The 20,556-nt window shown below is 41.2% G+C and overlaps 1 protein-coding gene across 5 annotated transcripts in view; it reads left to right on the forward strand.

Moving 5' to 3' along the window:
* Positions 1-20,556, forward strand: part of IL1RAPL2 (interleukin 1 receptor accessory protein like 2) — a 393,690-nt gene that overhangs the window by 182,555 nt on the left and 190,579 nt on the right. For all 5 annotated transcript variants that reach the window (XM_087749101.1, XM_087749103.1, XM_087749102.1 and 2 more), the window contains one exon: positions 16,970-17,243. In XM_087749101.1, coding sequence (XP_087605227.1) covers positions 16,970-17,243 — 274 coding nt within the window. The remainder of the gene's footprint in view (positions 1-16,969; positions 17,244-20,556) is intronic.

Below are 20,556 nucleotides of genomic sequence, written 5' to 3' on the forward strand. Positions count from 1 at the left end.
AACTGCCAGCTGATGCCCTCTGTCCACTGGTAATTCTTAGTCCCTTTGGCTTAGATTTAAACCAGAGCTGGGGTTACAGACGTGACCGTTCTCATCCGCATCGCTCTCCTAAGCCGTCACGGTTCTTCTGTGGTGCATCTCGCCGATGTACGATGTACTCCGGTCACATTTGCGTGGGGTAGAAAGGACTGACTTATGTTGTTCTTCAAGGAATTTTACTGAACATTAGTAGAATATGTAGTTTAGAGAAACAAGCAATGAGAATAGATTTTATTAATTATTTCCCTTAAGATCCATTCAGGGATGCAATTCCTGCAGTTTCAATTTTTTTTGTCATGCCTTAGGGAATACCGCAGTTAAAAACAAACACGATGCTCACGTTTATTAATTTACTTTATAATTAAAGAAAGGAGGAACAAAGTACAAAACCAACCTAATGTACTTCAATTACAATTTCCTTCTCTCCCCCGAAAGTTCTTCCCAAAGATTACGTATTTGAGAGTTGGCTTGTCTCTGGGAGCTCTTCTTTTAATGCATGAAGTCTGAAGCGTATCACTTTCAACATGAATAGAAAGTCACGTTTTAGGGCACCCTGGGCTAGATCTACGTTAGCACGGAATTTGGTGCAGCAAGAGCAGATCATGAGAACAAAGGATTTGGGGCAGAAGCGTCCACATCTAAATGGCATGTGGGGGGTTGCTTCAAACCAGATTGGATCCTGGGGTTCTGTTCATCCCTGGGATCGAATGTCTCCCAACCTCGTGTCTGCTTTGGAGCTACCTGAAGACCAGCCATTGACTTGGACCTGTTTGTCTCCATTCGGGGTGGGAGTACATGTGTGTGTACCTGCAGCAGAGCCTCAGAGGTAATATCCTCCTGATGAAATTTAGTTTCTATACACCAAAACCCACTTCATGGGTTGAACTGAGAGAGGTAAGTGAGGACAACAGTAGGATTTGATGCAAAGCTGCACTACTGCTCTGAATTGTAGCGATAATGCGGATAAGATGACCAAAATCATGTGAAGGTGGACAACAGCAGGATGTTGAAGGTAGGGGAGGAGGTCTGCCAGGGATCTGTAAATCAGCTCGCAAATAGGCAGGTGCAATTCCTGGTTCTGCGAAACAGACGGATTAAGTTTTATTCAGTTACTTTACAGGATCTCTTCAAGGCACAGTCTTGCGGCAGGTGAAATTAATATGTATGGATGTTTTTTATTAAAAATAAACACACCTCTTTGCAAATCTATCTTTTGCTTGAACAAAGCACAGATGAAGTCCAACAGTTCAGACATGCTTTGACAAGTCTTATCTCCCCTGTGAAATGATGTCTTGGTGAACTGCATTGCAAAAACAGTGCTGTGCTGGGATTGTGGTACTTGTTGGTATGTATGGGGGACCTTTGCATGTTCTTTATTATCTTGGCATACACAAGCTTAGTTTGAGACATAAGAAGGTGTTGCTTGGTTTATTGAGAGAACTGTAGTTACCTTTCTTCCTGGTTTTGCTGTGCGTGGGAGAAATTTTGTCTTTAGAGTTTGTGAGGAGTTACACGCTACCTTTTGCCATCAATACTACGTGAAGGCCAGTCTGCCCATACGTAGCACCATCACAGCCCTTTGAGGTGCTTCTAAGCAGCTCTGTGGCTGGAGCAGGGAATCTGAGCAGATACCTACCAGGGTGGGAGCTGGAGAACCAGGCTGGGGGCTTGGGGCTCCCCCAAGCAAGCTTGGTTTCAGCAACAGAGATAGAGGGAATTTGACCACTTATGGAGTCTGAAGTTTTAGCACTTTCAGGTATCTCAGCAAATGAACTGAATGTTCCTTTTGTTCTGATGGGTTTTGTCTGGAGCTTTAATTAATTATGAGGTGAAATTCTATTTGGACTGGGTCCAGGCGTGCTTGCTTTTTGTATAAGTAGTTTAGTTTTAAAAGTCATTTGAAACTTGCTTGGAGGACCTTGGGCTTCACCTGTTGTCTTAGCAGTTCTCAGGGAAGTAACCGGATTTGGTAAGCTGATGAAATGCAACCAGATAATTACCTGTGCACGGTCACCGGTGTTCCATATTTAACTGTCACAGGCTCACAATGTTATATTCCTGAACTGTACTGATATGATGAAGTATCTTGCGATTGTATAAAATTGTGTTTGAGTGAAAATATATGAATACCAGCAGCTTGACAAATTTCCTACCTATTTAAGAAATTCACAAAGAGTGCATATATATATACCCTCTCCTGGCAATACTCATTTTTTGTTCTTACTGGATAAAAACTGCAGAGCATTCATAGGAGGAGAGTTTTTCCAATAATCAGTTACTTGAGCTTAAAATAGAAACATTGCTTAATAAAGAATAAAGAGAAACAGTACCCATTTCCATTTTACAAATGACAAATAGATTAGAAACCCCAGAGTTGTGTAGGTGTTTAACTCTTATAGGGAATGGATACTTAATTATCTTTGATGGTCTGGGCCTTAGAAACTGTAATTTCTTTACTACCATAAACAATTCACCCAAAACTGTGATTAAAGGCTTAAGGAATGTGTAGTTAACTCATAAAAATACGTACATAAATTTTGCTGATTCATTGCACTGTAAAGCACATCCCTATTTATTATTACAAATGAATCTCTAATGTAGCTCATGCAAAGTTTAAATGAGTGCCATTCTTTTTCATTAGGTAGCTCTTTAAAATCGATAATGTTTTCTTTAAGGGAAAGCTTTGGCTTTTACTAATTTAAATCTCATTAACTTTTGCCTTTTTTTTCCTAAGGTTCAATTGGAGCTACATTTTTCATTTAGATTTGAAGCTGCAGGCTACATGTAATTCCATTTAAAAACCCAAGGTAGGCAGGAATAATGTTGGGTTAACAGTAATTTAGAGAACCAAAAATTCAGGATATTTTGCATGCAGCCTACACTTGTCATTTAGAAGTAAATGGTCTTCCCAGCACAAAGTTTGGAGATGCATGGGCGTTTGAGAAATCCTTTCCTAACTAATGTAAAGTTTGCAAAACCAGGTTGAAAGTCACTCTTTCCTGCACCATATTCTTTTGATTTGTGTACGTGTATGTGCAGTGAAAGTTTGTGAATCTTCTTGAGACTCAGGGTTGTAACCCCAGTCCCCTCTGTCCATGCCTGTGTTTGCATGTCTGTTGGTTTGGGTCTAGTGGGACACTGCTGTCATTCCTCCCATCCTTCAAGTGTGCTATCTGTGCTCTATAGAGTGCCAAGGCTATTTTTGAATATATGCAAATAGAAGCAAAGAAGTGCGGGGTCCTTTATGCCTGCTGAGTAGATTCATCTCTAACAGGAGGCTACTACACAGAGAAGCAGTCCAATAGCAACTGGGCCATTAGTGATGCTTTCTGTTATCTCAAGTTTGTAGCTCATTAATGAGGTTGTATTTGTTTATCTTTCTTACTGAAGACACACTGATCAGTCCCAGGGAAGAGGAAAAAAATCCAATTCTCATCATTTTGATGACGTCCTTTGGAATATGTAGTATTAAACAATAGCAAAAAATTGCATTGTAAAGGTTTATGCAGCCCTGGGCAGTCTGGAGATTGAAAACTTCTCACAGCTTTTCAAAGTAGTGGTTGGCTGGAAGGGTTCTGGCACCATGTTATTCACTGCACATCAAATTAACACATTACAAGCAGTGGTTATTTTCAATTATGTAAAATCAGATAAGTCTTTAGAGAGATTAAAATGAGATTTGTAATGGCTTCGGAGAACTCTTAAAATTGACAACTTGACACAGCATGATTTCAGATTATGTGAAATCTGGCATGAGGATATTTATATTTCTGTTTGCAAAGATTCTATTCAAAGTCATCATGATGGAAATATTTACAATGAAGACATAATAATGTCTTTAATATGCAAATCGTTCTAATTGCATTTCTTACACTGTCAACCTCACAGTGAAATATCATTTATTTCACAAGTGACACATGAAAAAATATGATTGCATTTGTGATACTTTTAACAGAAATACAACAGCAGGTGTCTTCGTCTTTGAAGAACCTCTCTTTATCAGCAATTCCCTTACCATAGTTTATGTGACATTTGCATCTCTCTATTTCTTATTTGTACCCCTGGTTCTAACACTCTCTCCCTCCGTTTTACCCTCCTTCCCCTTTCACAAAGAGGGTTTGCTGTAGGGCCGTGCTCCCGGCAGCATCGGCACCCAGTGCCGTAGGGTGCAGAGGCTGTGTAGGGCGTGCTGACCTCCAAGGGAGTTGAACGCCATCAACACCTCTGAGGCTGGACCTTGTATATTATGGAAACAAGACTCTTTTGTTGCCATTGAATTCTGCTTTAACCTTGATGAGAGCCGATTCAAAGTGCTTTTTTTGTGCGTCGAGAGCACGTGTTGTACTGTCAGAGACCTCTCACTTCAATTCCCTGTCTGTAGCCCCAAATCCCTACCCTGGGGTCACATACCTCCTGCGTGCTTTTTCCCCTCTGGCTGGGAACAGCCGTTTTCCTCTTCCTTCAGATGTAGAGCTGGACAGATGACAGTTCTGTCATCTGAACTGAAAAATCTGTCATCGTGAACTGAAAACATAATAAAGTCAAAAATAATAAGATTGACTAGGCTGAATTAAATAGAACATTTTTAATTGGGAATGCATCCACTCACAACACGGGTTGTTGAAATTAATCCTCCTCCCCTCCCCAGCTTCCCCACTGAACGCTATTTGCTGAATTCAACTTGCATTTAGCAAGGGCGGCGAGGGAAGGACGGGGGACGGGGGGGCAGGAGAGCCCCAGCCCTGAGCTGGGAGCCAGGAGCCCTCCCCAAGCCCACTGGGAGGAGCGGGGACAGCCTGCCCGCCCCAGGCAGGGACAGGAAGGAGGCACTGAGCAGTTGGAGCCCCTCAAACTCTTTGAGATAACTGCAGCCAGGCTTGGAAATAAGCACTCTCTTTGTGAAGAAGATGGAGGGAAGAGGAAGGTATCCAGCTTCATATTTCGGTCCTGTCTTCCCTGATCACTGTGAGTTTTTTCTGTTTAAGCATGTGAGTAGTGATTTTCCATATTTTAAAACATAGCTTCTTAAGTGGAAAACATATTGGTTTTCTTTGGGGTGATGCCTACAGGAGCCAATCCAGGTGTAGCCACCTCAACGCTTTGTTGTATTAATAATTTTAAAATACCACTGAAACACTTGCCCTCAAACTGTTACTGCAGTCAGTTCCCAAGGCTGGGAACGTAAATGATGGCTGGGGGTTAGGTCAAGAAACTGGGAGTAAGGAAGAGCGTTATAGAAAATGAGCGGTCTCCACGTTGCTTACTGAGTATTGAGTACCCAAGTACAAGTGGGGAGATAGGAATTTAAAAAGTTACTCCAGTTATGTCATTTTTCTCGTTTATCAGTAGCTCAGGTGGAGGCTTTTATGATGATGTTTCAGAGTTATCTTTTAACGTTGAGCTGTGATGATTTAATAACGACGAGCTGGTGGATGGTGGGGCTGCAGGACAGTGTCCCAGCTGGAGGACGTGGTGACATCCGAAGAAAGGCCTCAGGTGCCAAGGGCTCCCTGGCTCCCCTCCCGCATCCCGGATCCCAACTCCCATCTTTGCCCGGCCTCAGCCCGGAGCTCAAACATCTCTCCATCTTCCCGTCCCCCTCTTGGGCGCTGCTTGGTGAAACACGTGGCTGCTGCGTGTTTTGCAGAGTGAGTTAGAGCCATTGAGGATGACAGGAGGCCCATGAATAAAACAGAGACCTGTACGTTTTATGCCGTTCTGAGCAAATGGTGTATTAGTAATGAAGTATTTGTAGTTAGTCGCTTTTGCTTACTAATAAATGAAACGTTCCTACCACCAGTTTTGTTTCTGGCTCATGAAGTTACAGGGAAGTGTGAGGAAAAGGCTGTAAACTGGGCTGGTTTGGGGTCTGTCTGCTTTATGATGGTTCTTATTTAAAGATAAACAATTGCTGCTCTGCGTCAGCTCAAAGCAGTGCCCATTTCTGTGGGGTTTCAGTTGGCTGTTGGCCCTGGTCTGAGCCTCCTGAGTCAAGACTTGGGAAAATGACCGGGAAGCAGAGGAAGCCCCCAGGAACGTGCCCGTGTGGGGAGCTGCAGCCCCGGCGATGACAAAATGTCCCCTCTCCCCCACCGAGGGGCCATCCCCAGGGCTGGGGCTGGGGCTGGGGAGAAGCGAGGCCCCAGGAACGGGGGACCGAGAGGAGTGCCAGTGCTGGTGCCAGCACCTGCTCAGGGCCACGGCTCACTGGATCTGGAAGTGGGTTGGGATCTTGGGGGATCTGGCAGATGGGGGGGGCTGCCATCACAGCCCCCTTTTCACAGTCTGTGTTTGAGAAATGAAAGTGCATGTGGCCCCATAAACATGGCTGTGTTTTCACTGGAGATACATTACTGGGGCATGTGGAGCGGCCAGTGGATGCAGTGCTGCAGATGTTGCGATAGGCAGGTTTTGGAAAATGTATATGTAAATGGTAAAGGTGTACCTAAACAAATGTGCAACGCTGTGTTACGGAGCACAGCGCTGGCATTAGTGCTTGCTGCTTTACCTAGAGACACGTCCGTAACACAGGTAGCCCTTGTAATGGATCATTTTTCAATCATCCTTCATTTTTCCTTCTTACATGTAATTATAATAGCTTGCAATAAGGATAACTCTATTTTAAATAGAAACAAAAGTCTTCAGAACAACATTTACTGTTTAAAAATATCTCATTTTGAAAGCACTTCATAATTCATCAGTTACAGACACACTTTAGTCAAATAATCCTCTAACAATTCTATTCATGGTTGTCCTATAAAAGCAAATATTGTTTTGATTTGCGAGCGTTCATTTTACTGAAATAAAATTCGGTGTGTTCTGCAGTCAGGAGAGTTTCCTATTTAAATTCTGCTGCATACGTGCAGCTAATGAATTAAAATGAGAGGAGGAATTACAACCTAGGTTAGAGTGTGGGTCACAACCTTTTCAAACAGAGGTCCACCTGTCATGCAAGTGGAAATGGTAATTGGCTCACTGCAGCTGAAATTATCTGTGCCAGATAACAGGAGGAATGGCATAGCAATTGTAAAATGGTAAGTATGTCTACATGTCCAAAGGTAAATGTGTAGAGACAAAGCAAATGACCAAACCTGGTTATTTGTTGCAAGTAAATTCAGGTGAACTTGACTTGTTCCTTTCCATTCATGAGCACGTCCTGATTTAAAGTTGTGCATTCTCTCTTTTCTTTTTTTTTTTCTTTTTTTTTTACATTGCAGTGTGTTCATCAAGCAGTTTGCAAATGTCCAAGACCCAAAAGGTTCATTCTACCTAGTGTGTTTATGATGGGGAACTAGTTTTGTAAAGCATTTGGTAATCTTCTGATGGACTGACTGCATCTTTGTAAGCTAGAAAATAAATGAGTAGGGTAGAGAGCATGCGCACCCAGATATGGGCATTCATGCAAAGGGCTCCCTTTACGTGTCTGCGAATTGTGGCCAGCAAGGGCTGTGTCGGTGGTAGGACCAAGTCATTGGGGTCAGATAGGTTGGAAGAGGCCTCTGGAGGCCCGGAGTCCGGGCTCCTGCTCAAAGGCCTTGCATGATGGCATGGTTGGCTGCGTGGGCAAGGCAGGTGCATTGACCAGGCAAGAGTTGCCCATGGTAAATGGGGAATTTGGACTACCAGAAATGTCCCTGCTGATGCGTCCCAGTGAAGAATTGCTTAAACCTTGCACAAATACCACGTAGCTCATCCACGGGAATAACTGAGTCCTGCTTTCCTCTTGTGGCGGGGTGTGATACTATCCCTAGGCTCTTCTAATAGTCTCTTTGCTCTCTTCTTCTGTCGAGCAGTCTTCCTCTGCCACAAGTGAGATGGAGTAAGAGCCCTTACAGCAGACCTGTGTCACTCAAGGATTCCCTTCTGCAGACAGTAGAAATGAATTTAGCCTGGTGTATTCAACAGGGAGTCCATCTTCCTATACCTAATCCAAACTCAAGAGGACTGTGCCCTCAAAGCAGATAATCCAACTCAAACTGTCCACGTACTTGAAAAACAGATGAAAAACAAAATAATCTTGTGCATGTACACCAGTCCCTCTGCTCCACAGGGACCAGCAAGTTAATAGAGTTTCATTCTCTTTAATTTTAAATTCTTATTATTCACAGCTCTTTCCTCCAATTCCCTCCTAGGAATAACAAGCGGTGGATATAGAGTTTCCTAATTGTGTGACTACTTGAGACTCCAACTACCTGATCTGGAATCTAGTTTCCATTTACTTTACCTTCAGTAACTTTATTCAAAGGAACTAATGAAAAGAGACTCATCAATTATTGAAATGAATTCAGCTTTGTTCCCAAAGTTTGCATGGTGCTAAAGACTTGAAAACAGAAGTATGTGAAAGTCTCCGTGGATTAATGTGGCTGGCTGGAGAATATTAAAACTGTCTCAGAGAGTGCCCTTAAAGAGCTCGTGTATAGTCAACACCACTTAAAATATTAATTGCATATACCTTCAGGTATAAAGTGTATTTTCCTTGTGTTGCTCCTTATCTGAAATCTTCTTAGGATAATTTTTTTATTTATAAATGCAATGGAATATTTTCAGTCTGTTTTGCTCATTACTTAAATCAGTTATTATTCTCCCTTTTCTTAGATACTGATTCTTCTTGTTTTCCCTTTCTGGAGCTTAGAAAGTGGAAGTATTTTTATTTACTAGATTTTGTGGGCATTATGTAAAAAAAAATATTGGGGTTCAGATGGGTTCCAGAGCTGGGTGAACAGCTAATTTACTGTCTTTATTGAGTTCATAGCTGTGTTTGCACTGGGTTGTTGGGTGCCTGAGTTGTTTGTTTGTGGAATTTACATTTCAGTATTTAACAGGAAAGTTTTGTTACTTGTTCAGTCCAAGAAGCAGATGTAATGTCACATAACTGATCTGGATGCTCCAATCTAGAGCAACATACTTTTTGTGTAAAATAATGTTCTGTTGCTAGTGGGATAAAGAAGACAAGGGAGGCGTGCTAATTTAATGATGTTATTTCATGGCTGACTTTGAAGAAATGGGGATTCATTTAGAGATCCACAAACAAGAAAAGAAGTTTAATTGTTCGGATAACTTGTTCACTGCACATCACCCACTTGGCTTTGCTTCTGTGGGAGCAACGGTGGTGGCTGGGCAGAGGCAAGAGCTTTGTAAATGAACTTTCCCACAACTCTTCCCAATCTGCCTGCCCCAGTGCGGGAGGGGAACCGCGGCAGGCAGGGCAGGGGCCAGGCGGTGCAGGAGGGGCCGAGAAGGCAGGGCAGGCTGGGGCACAGTCCTTGAACCCATGTCTGGGACTTCACAAAATATACGAAAGCATAAAGCCACGAAGTACGAGTTCTTTATTGTTCATGTCCTGGCTCTACTGCTGTTGATTTTCAAGGTGCCTTTTTACATTGCTTTCTAATGTGGTGACAGCCACGGAGAATCGAGGCATTATACTGAATATTTAAAACCAAACCGCTTTATAAGTTCCAATTTCTGTACTGTTTACTTCAACACAAACTCTTTAAAAACCTGCCAGATATTGAAGTGATTAGGAGATCAAGGTCACCAAACACTCATTTTTAGGGTAAATATGCTGCATTTTAAACAGTTGCTTTAGTGCCCTCCTCTTCTCTGTGCTCAGCAGAGCAATCCGCTCGAAGCAAGGAGCACAGCTTTGGAAGGGCACTTCAGTTCAGGTCCATCTGTCTCCAGGAACATCTGACTTGGAAGAAGTAGCAAAGAATATGATGAGACCAGAAATTTCCTTTCCATCACAGAATGTGTTTCAGAGCTCCCTGTCTCCAGCAAAATCTAACCTGCCAGCTATGATTTGCTCTTCTCTTCATCAGCAAGCATTCCTGAAAATCCCTGTGATAAGGTGCCACCTGAAAAGCTGGCTCTGACAATTGCTACACGACGAAATGCCCCTGTCCAGTAACTTCTACTGACACCACTTCAGCGTTTTTGTTCTTTGAGTATAATTTCTAAGTCTCGACCTCATTAATACGCCATTGCTCCTGGAAGCTGAGAATTTGTTCAGGGTCTCAGCTGTTTTTTTTCTCTCCCTAGAGAATTTTACAGATTGGCGATCTACTATTATGTTCTTTCTTTTGCATTTTCAATATAAGACTAAAATGCTTCTGGCTCCATATGCATGCGTAAGTCAGGACAGAGAAATCTGTTGTTATCTGGACCTCTGGCAGTATATATTTACAGTTTGTTTGACATCAAAGGAGATTATGAGTGTTCAGCTGGAATATTTGACATTTGGGTTGTGTTGTTTAGCTGTGGCTCATAAGAAAAGCTGCTAAAAAAAAAAAGCATATACAAGTCTTAAAAACCTTTTAGCCCATCTTATAGAAATTGGAAGCTTTGATCAAAATTTTGAAAAAATTCAGCCAATGTGTAAGGAGAAGTAAATGCATTTTTCCTTATTTATGAGCCAGATTTGGAGAAATATTTGCATGTTGCTAAATCTAATGAAATTTTTTTGCACTCATCATTATTTGATTTAGCAGTTCTGGAATATTTGCACTTTTACATGTCTTGAAAGTCCCCAGCTTTTTTGCCAGTAAGTTTAAATGGTCTAAATCTTGCTAGAAAACATGCAGAAAATGGAGATCAGAGTAGAGAAACTACAAAGTCTGTGAGTGATCCTCTTCTTAGATGTTGTTTCTGCAGCAAAATAGTCTTGGTTGGTGATTACTGAATCTAGATGTTACTGTGATAGGAATGAATTATTTTGTTAAAGTTGTTAACAGGGTAGTAGGAGAAACGTTGCAAAATTCAACTGGCTTGAATCATGATAAACTTGTTTTTTTCTCAGGATCGAAGGTGGTTTTCTAAGTGGTCTTCATCTCTAACAGATACATTTTTTTGATTTACTGTATCCCTCAGAGGAAACCTATTTGATTTTTTTCTAAAGTGCAGTTTAAAATATCAGCATAGTAAGAGTGAAAAACTAGTGTTCGCTTGACTCAAAGAAGGCTGAAACGATAACTCACAGAAAAGAAACACCACAGACACCTTACCTGAACTTCCTTCCCCTTCCTCCCTGCTTGCTGCCTGAGGTCGGCTGCCCTGCTGCTGGAGAAGGCCACCCTCCACTACCAACGTAGGCTTCTCCTTCTCCCCTGTAAAACTGGGTAACTTGCTTTCCATGTCAGAGAGATCAGCTCAGTTGTTTTTCGGTAGAGTGGATTTTTATTAATTGTTGTGACAGTGTCCTTCAGCCATCCAGTTTGGTGGGTCAGCTAAGCTGAGGGAGCTCTACAAGCAAAGACCTTACCTTGCTTTGGAGGTGACACCCATGATTTTGAAGAGTATGCAAAGTGATCAATAGACTGTTTTGTTTGAAATGTGTTCTCTGACCAGCAAATGTATCTCTGAATATAGGAGCATTTAAAGAATCACAGACGGGGTAGGGGGTGGTGGTTGCTGTCAGTTTTTAGGTGGCTCAGCTCCCTGACTCGGCTGATGGTGTGAGGAGCAGGGGAGGGCTCTGGGAGAAGGGAGGAGGCAGGGTGGCAGGGGACCACGCGCTGGCCTCGGCTGACAGACAGATCTCCTATGGCAGCGCCAGGCTGTGATGAGATGCTGGCAGGGGTCTGCAAGCACCGTAGCAGAATTAGCATAGCACAGCCAGAAAGCCAGAGGTGTGAAACCAATTCTGTATGGTGAGCCTGATCTAACACCCTCACCCTTTGTGAAGATCACGTCCAGCCTAAGCTATTAAAGGCATTACTGTGCTTGCTCAAATGTAGGATGTGTTCCCTTTTCTCCAGAATCAAGATCTGAAAATACCAAGTTGCCTAAAATTCATAGGCTGTAACTGATTTCTCCCCTTTAAGAGTCTAAAAAATCTGCATCCCTTTTTGGACTTTCTTAAATGAGTGCATCTGTCGTTGCTACGTGTCTGCAAACCCCGAGAGTGATGGATATCAGTTTCTGGACTCTACTGTTCAATGGCTAATATATAAATAAAAATATAACTCCTATATCAGAGGAGTGGGGTTTTTGTGTTTTTTTTTTCCTTTCCTCTGACTACGTATTTACGGTCACAAGCATTGCTTGCTTTGTGGAGAAATAAATTTAATACATTAGCTAGGTTTGGGGTTTTTTTTTAATTATTTACTTGTAGACAATTTCAATTTAAAATGAGATTTTCAGGTAACAAGGTAGGCAAACATGTTTAACAATGCCATAATATAAATTGCTGTAGGTGACTGATCCCTACAAAAATTATTACAGGCAGATTCGCAATGCAAAAAATTATTTATATGACAGCAAGCAGAAAGACAAATTACTCAGAGACTATGTACATGCTCTTCTATAATTGCTCATAAATTATTATGGTTCATGTTAAAATGCATCTAGGCTCCCTAGACAACTAGATTTATTTAAAATAAGAATAATGGAAATTACCAGGAAATGTTGGGGAAGGAGATGCAGTACACACTTTGGGTGATTGCTAACATAAAAGTACAGTAACTTATTGTCAGCCAACTTAGTCTATAATTTCCTTAATAATTTTGAAACCTTCATTTTCAGTTCACTGTCTCCTCAGGTTACCTTCGCCTGGAGAGGTAACTGGGATGGGCCCAGCGGGGCCCCACCGTGATTAACCGCTGCTGTGTACCCCTGCCCGCGGGGGACACATCGGGACGCTCTCCTGCACCATGCAGGGCTCTCGTGTACCTGAAAGCTTTCATGTTCTACAAAATAGGATTGAATTTAGTCGGTTGGGTCAGAAGTTATGCCAATGGGGTCGGGGGACTGACAGATAGATGGGCAAACCTCTTTTCCTTAGGAAGCTGGGCTAGAAATGGGACAATGTTTTCCATAGCCTCTCAATGCTCCAAATTTTAGAAAATATTTCAAATAATTGTCTTTATTGAAAGTGTCTAAAATACACTCATAATAGCTAGGATTTAATTTGAATGGGCTTTCAGTCAGGCACTTATTAAGGATCAGCTGCTTATTGGGTAGCAGAGAAAAGATGTATATACATTTATTGTATAATAAGTGCCTCTCTCTAATGCCATTATTTTTCTCTTCTTACCAACGTGATTATATTACGTATTGAGAGCCAGTCCAATGAAAATGACAGCAAACTTTGTTCTGGATAATGGAGTGCTAAACTCCACCTGAGCAGCTCCAGTCATTTGTAATGACAGCTTGGAGAATACTCAAACGACTCTAACAATGCTCACGCTCCAGTGACTGACAGCGCGGCAAGAGGAAAAATTCCAGCTTCCACGTGAGCACAGGGAGCCTGACCTAGATTTTAGCCTCTACAGCTTCATAAGAGGAAACATTCTTGACTGTGTATTTAACAAGGAAAAAAGAGCAAGGGGAAAATGTTGTCTCCTGTTTGATTAGTCTTTCTTCAATAATTAAGATTTAGTCAAGGCTCTCTGTGAGACCTCTCCCCTCCGCAGATGTCATCAACCCTATAATGAATGGTTACTCCGTTCCCTGTATGCTCTCCTCTCCGTAATTACCACCTCCTGGCATGCTGCGGGGAGCGAGCTGCGGCAGGGGAGCCGCCGGTGCAGGCAGGGGCGATGGGCAGGCAGCCTGCCTGCACCTTCCCCCTCCGCTGCGCTCGCTGTGTTGGGGTCAGCCTCGCCGCTGGCTGCTGAAATTCTTCCATTCGGGTACTGTTAATGGGAAAAAGGTCTCTAATGTAAATCTCCTTTTCTTTCTTTTCTTCTTGTGAGATGCAGGTGCTGGGCTGGGGTCAGGTCACCCTACCCAGTGCCTGCACTGGAGCGCTGGCAGTGGCCGGCAGTGGCCAGCAGTGCACTGGCCCCACTGGCCCCCCAGTCTCCCTCTCCACTGGGGGCAGCTGGAGATGGGTTTTAGCCACTCTAATGACCTGGCTGTTAAATTCCCATTCAAATGTCTTTCATCTGTTCCACTGTGCTTTATATACTGCAGCAGTTGTAATTTTGAAAATAAAATAGTAGAGAAGTGCCCACTAGAAGGGAGAACTTTTCAAATGAAAGTGGAAGATGAGGCAGGTTGAATGACACTGACGGATGCTTGGTGTTCGTCTGAGCTGTGCTTTGCCAAGTTGTTTGGTGTGGATGTGGGAGAAATTTTATTGAAAGCAGAGGCATTTTCAGCTTCCAAAGCTGGATTTCCATATTGGGTCAGTACCTAACTCTGTAACTCGTCCTAATTGTGACTCTGCTCTGTGAAATAAATGAAAAACTGGCGCCTTTCTGCTTGACCCACAGGTTTTCCATGTGTGTCTGAATGTCAGTTATTCTTTACTGTGGTTTAACTTTGCTGAACCAGCGTAGGTTTGAAAGCATTAGATGACGTGAGAGGATTAGATTGACAGGAGACTGACAGAATTAATTAGATCGGCTGAATTAGTTTGGATCTAAGTTCCAGTTCTGGGCACCCCTATTCATTTCAGCTTACGCCCCTACTTAGACTTTTGTGACTTTGCTGAAGCCCAGGGACGGGTGCCTTTGAGAATACCTGTATGTCCTGGAGAACGGGGATGAGCCACCTGCAGAGCTCAGCGCTGCCTTTCGCATCCCTTGCTGAGAGAAGGCAGCTGTAAGCTCTGCGCTGCTCTTTAATTGTAAACTCACACCAGCCTAAAGAGCAGGGCTTAAAAAAAGCACAGCACTTTTGTGAGGAAGCTCTGTATGGAGTACATCGATACCCACGCGATGTAAAAGCCCTCAAAGCCACCTATATAAAATAATTTATGATGTCAGAACCAGGCTTTAATGTAAAAGTGGATTGGATGGGTTTGTAGGACCGAGAGATTTGGGTTCTTTTTCCAGCTCGGCTGCTGGTTGCCGATGTCTGTATAACACCATCACAGGGAGAGGCGAATGCGGTGTTTCACAGGGTCCTGGCAGGAGAGTGTTGGAGTTACAGCGTGCGGCTTTGGTCATGGTGAGGGATGTTGTAAACCTGGAGGGGATGCACTGAGAACAAATACTTCAGTACATGATTTTCAAGAAACGATGACCCAGACTTGTCCTGTTCTGTGTGACACTGAGCTGTGAGAGGGAGAACACAGAGGAGGAAGCGATGCTGCAGCAGCGAAGAAAAGGAAAGTCAGTGAGTTGCTACTGGCCTTTCATTTCATGTCATTAACAGTAGCCGTTAAAAGCAAGAAGCTATGAATTCTATTTTAAATCGGCAAGATGTTTTCAACAAAATGAGTTTGGAAATGAAAATTGAAGCTAACTGAAACTGTGTACCTACCTTCAGGTGGATGTTTTGGTTTTGGGGCTTTTTTTTGCTGAAGTCAGGAGTCAGCAGGCACACCCCGCTGCTGGGTTGGCATCTGCCTGCGGGGCGGGCGGCGGGAGCACGTAGCCTGATCCACACCACTTGGGTGAAGGTGGTGTACAATCTCCCTCCGCCTGTCCATGCCCTCATGACAGCAGATACCTTAAAAGTATAGTTTTGAGTAATGGGTTTCCCTTCCCTCTTGAGCCATGTTTGTTTTACAAGTGAAGTTTGTTTTACAACAAGATGTTACATGGAAGTTTATGTATTAGAAATGTATGAAAGTGGTCAGTGTCGACAGGTTTAAAATATGGTTCAGTTGCATGGTTCATGTGGTCAGAGTACAATTAAAGCTGATTTACTGCAATGGGGAAATTAAAACCTTCCATTTATCATGGGTAGTTTTGAAGGATTCAAGAGAAGCCTGAAAAAATGGTAGACATGATTTAAAGGCAGTAAAAGCCACTAAAAAAAGGACTAGATCTGATATTCTACCACGTGTAGAAATTTTGGCTTACTACATTTGTTTGGGAAGTAAATAAAAAAGTCACTTAATGAGTGAATACTGTTGAAGGTGTATATGAAATGAAGAGTGTATGAGAATATCTAACACTTAGAGTTTGAGAATTCATACTGTAAGTGCAGAAGAGGCAACTTGAACCTTTCTTGGTTGAATTTGAGGTAGCCACATCAAGGGTAAAGATGTTCCACTTACGTGTAGCTGGATATGATCAATAAATTCTAAAAGCTAGCGCATTTGCTTATTGATGATCTGCCTTAGCAGTCTTGTTGTTGTTGTTGTTGTTATATTCTTGGTTGACTTTCAGGCTTACAGTTTTTCCAGCAATAAAAAAGATTGAATTAAAAGGTCTCTGATATGTGAGGGGGAGTTTCATGTTGATATCTATGCATGTTCTAGGATTATATTGTAACTAAGATGATTTAAAATAACGGGAGAAAAAATTGTAAGGAGAAATAATCTTTTATTAAACTGGCTGACATATGTTCATTTTTAAAGTAAAATATCAAGAAAACTGTTTCAAAAGTTTTTGCTAAACAGAATATCAAAAGATCCCTTTTCATATTTGTACAACTCCTGTATTTAGCTTGATTGCACAGGTAGCATGTCGTAATTGTATCCTGGTTTATATAAGACATCTCTCTGCAGTTTGAGTAGGCTGTAGGGGGAAAAAAAAAGCTATATGGAACTGCCTTGAAAAGAAAATGATAAATGTCACATCTGTTAGTTATTTTTTTTTTATGTAACATAATTAGCAGAGGTGGATGGAAAAGTTTTAAGGGATAAGATTGGGATCAGATGCCAATGTACATTTTCCTTCAACAAGGAGTTAATTCAAAACTGGTTTACCGGGGCAAGTAGTTAAGGTGGGGTTTTTACTTGGGTTTTTTTATTAGAGAATTAGTGTTTTGGGGATGAAAGTAGTGATATTCTAAAGAAATGGAATTGAGCAGGCCCAATGTGCTCTATTTATTGCCTGCACATTTGCATTTACATGTAACTAAAAAAGATGTATAAAACCCTTTAATTGCCAATAGCTGCTTCAGGTTTTTCACACTGCTATGAAACAAAGGTTCTTTTTTATTTAATTGCATTGCATTTCACAAGCTGCCTTTCACTATCTTGAAAAATATATTTGTATCTAATATTTCTTTATTATTGTTTTGCTTTCAGTTGATGGTTGCATTGACTGGTCAGTGGATCTCAAGACATACATGGCTTTGGCAGGTGAACCAGTCCGAGTGAAATGTGCCCTTTTCTACAGCTATATCAGAACTAATTATAGCATGGCCCAAAGCACAGGTCTTAGGCTTATGTGGTACAAAAACAAAGGAGATTTAGAAGAACCCATTATATTTTCTGAAGTTAGGATGAGCAAGGATGAAGATTCAATATGGTTTCACTCGGTTGAGTTGCAAGACAGTGGTTTCTACACGTGTGTTCTAAGGTGGGTATTGTGTTAAAGTATAACTAAGAATGTACAGATTGTCTTGGTTAAAAAAAATGTTTAAATTTAGCTCTCAGGATTAAGATATTCTTCCAGTTAAGATATACTCATTATTTTTATTCTTATAATTATATATGTCACATACTGCTTTGTCTCAAATTAGTTTCCCTAGTAATTATAGCTACCTCTTCCAATAGCTATAATTAAACATGTGCTTTCACTTAATTACTTTTTTTTTTTTTAAGTCCAACATTTGCAAATTCTCAATTTGCCATAAACTTTCAGAACTGGATACTTCTTAAATCATGAAGTATTTTGGTTAAGTAATGCACTTGTTCAAATCCTCTGAGTTATTCAAGAGTTAGAGGCAGTTTGAATTATTCCGATGGGGTTAGGCCATGGGGAGTTACAGTTCTGTCTGGTTTTGCAGAAATGTTTGTTTTGATATACAATTATGATTTGTCATAAATTTAAGCAGCCCTCCTTTGGTAAGGCACTGAAATGCATGTCTCAGAAGTATTTTGGAACTGTTGGATGAGCCTTAAATTAAGCATGTGCTGGAGCTCGTGATTTCCATCATGTGGATGTTGATGTCAGCTCTATGCCTAAAATGAAAAGATAAAAAAGGAGGACTCTTTAAGAATGGGTGAATAAATATCCCTTAAATGATCCAGTTTTGAATTAAAAGGAGTTTATAGATACTTTATATGATTTGGTTTTAAACTATTTAGTTTCAGAGAATAAAGCTTGCTTCATCCTTGTCTGCTGTTCCATACTGAAATTATACACAAGTTGGATGAATTTAGTATCAAATATTTGCAGCAAAATATCAGCACTGTTCAGAGCCCAGAATTTGCTCTCTCTCCATCTCTGTTAAGTCTCGCTGCCTCGTCTCAGCTGCCTCAGTCCATTTTGATCCCGAAGAAGGCTACTAAAATCAAAGATTGTGCTGTGGGGCATGGTGGTTTGTACTGGGGACCAACGTCCAGTTTAAATATCAGATGCACCTGCCAAATTCACTATTAAGTCTGTGTTGCAGCCTATGGAGTTAACTATTCTTTTATTAGCTGCTCTGTTGCAGGTTTGGTATAGTGTGAACTCCATGATTTTGGTAGTGATTTATATGTGCTATACTTTACACTGTACAAGGTGTAGCTATACAAGGGAGCTATACTTTTTTCATAAGAAGTCACTGTTGTGATAATCAAGTTACTAGTTTAATACTCTGCAAATTTTAATGCGAATCCTATGTGAACAATGAAGGATTGATCTTGGATCAAATTCTGGGACGTACTTTTTTCTGGGAAATTTCAAAACTCTGCTCATTTACATGGCAAAGTAGTTTTGGTAACAAGTGGGCAAATTCTTAATAATTCGTGCATTCTTCTCATTTTCAGATAAAAACTATATGGCATGCTTCTTGGAAGGCTTTACACAGCAATAAGATCTTCCTTGTCAGTTAGGCAGTTTTCCTGCTTTGGCTCGAACTTTCTTATACAGTTACAGCTATTTTTGCCTTTTTCAGATTTATGTCGGAGTGCAGGATATTATATATAGTGGTTGCACATAAAAGACTATATTTCTTCCTTCACTGAATTATTTTTTTCTTCCAAAAATTTGGTAATGTATCCTTGCTATTATTATTTATGAAATCATAGGTGGCTTAAAATAGCTGAGGAAATAGCAATAGTAATTTATTTTAATTTCATTAAAATTGGGCTAGATGTAATGTTCTGAAATATGATCACACTTTTGTGGTAGGCTATCCACACCATTAACTGTGTAATTTCGGCTTTATTAATCCATTTTTTTGGAGGGGGATAAGCAGATGTTTGTGTTTTAGTCATTAACCAGGATCACCTGCTTTGTGAGAATTAAGAGGTCACAAATGAGAGCAGAAGTTCTAAAATATGATCTTATTTTCTAGAAACATGAACAATTTCTGTTAGAAATGCCTTCTTTTGTAGACTGAATGAGTAGAGACTGGTAAAGAGAACTCAATGTAGTGGAAATGAAGAGGTGACTGTGTCCATCAGTGTGCAACACAGGGTTTAGGGTTGCAAGCATAATTAGGTCTTTTGGTTTGTTAGCTGCATGAAAAAAATTGGGGAGCAAAATGCTTTTGATTCAAGATAAATGTAAAACTTTTGAAGTTTTTCTCAACAAAGAAGTTTTCATTTAGGTTCTCTAAGAGAAAATCAGAAGCAATTCATATCTAAATTGATATCTCTCTAGCCACTCAGCAAGGACGCGGGAAGCCCTGGTGCAATTCCCTGTGCTGCCCAAAGGGTGAAAACCCGCATTTGTGTGTCCAGTGGCCAGGGTGTGCCGCATTCAACCACTTCAAGTCTCTTGCCTTAGAACCGTTCTGTCTGAAATCCGTACCTGTCTACGCCAAAGGGAGCAAGGGGGTGAGATGCTTGGATGTGGTGCTAAGGCTAAGTGGGGACAAGAGGTCCCTGTCCCAGAAGTTTATGGCGTGAAAGGAAGGACACACTCTTGAGCTGGGAAGATCTTCTCTGCTAGAAGGAATTGAACGCCAAGGGTTTTTAGCGAGTCATACGTAAAGGATGTCACAGGCAATAGTGAGAGCTATGCTAATTCACTCTCTCCCAATTTATTACTTTTTTCCCAGTCAAAACAGTGTGGCAAATAAGAAAACCGTATGGGATGACAACTGCATATTTCACTGAATTTCCTATTTGTTGAAAAGGTTCTTCACAGTTCTAGCCCCCCCCCCCTTTTTTTTTCAAGAAGCTGCATTTTCTGGTTGCTCATGGGTGCTTGTAGGATCCATGTGTGAGCATCTTTGAAGCAATTAGGAGGAATTTTTCAGAAGCTGCTTGAAAAGGGTGGGTATGAGCAGGTGAAGGAAGGAAAGGCTGATATGACAGTGATTTGGAGATGGGTAAAAATTAAATGTGTTGGTGAATTCTTTCTTATATAGAATTGTCATTTAAATAATCGTAATATCTGTTTTGTAAATGAAACGTAATACTGAAGAAAATTAAGGAATATTAGAGCAGCCTTAATGAAAGAGATTGCTTCTCCAGGCTGAAGAGGTCTGATACCATAATTCAAATATTGCCTCTCCTTTATTAGACACTGTTCCATAGGCAGGTGTGGGGGTGTGTGTATAATAGGAGGAAATTATTGTTGCATTAAAACTTCTCTCTTCTCACAATACATATTGACATTGAGCTGACACTCAGATGCAAACCGAAGTCTGGTATTTTTCTCCAGTGTTAAGCACGGCTGTAATATATTAAGGGGTCCTGATTCTGCAGGGACTTTTACAAGAGTGCAGAGTTGA

This window comes from Nipponia nippon, unplaced genomic scaffold, assembly GCF_047370975.1.
Source record: "Nipponia nippon isolate SJK-2023a ecotype South Korea unplaced genomic scaffold, ASM4737097v1 scaffold_12, whole genome shotgun sequence".
NCBI lineage: Eukaryota > Metazoa > Chordata > Aves > Pelecaniformes > Threskiornithidae > Nipponia > Nipponia nippon.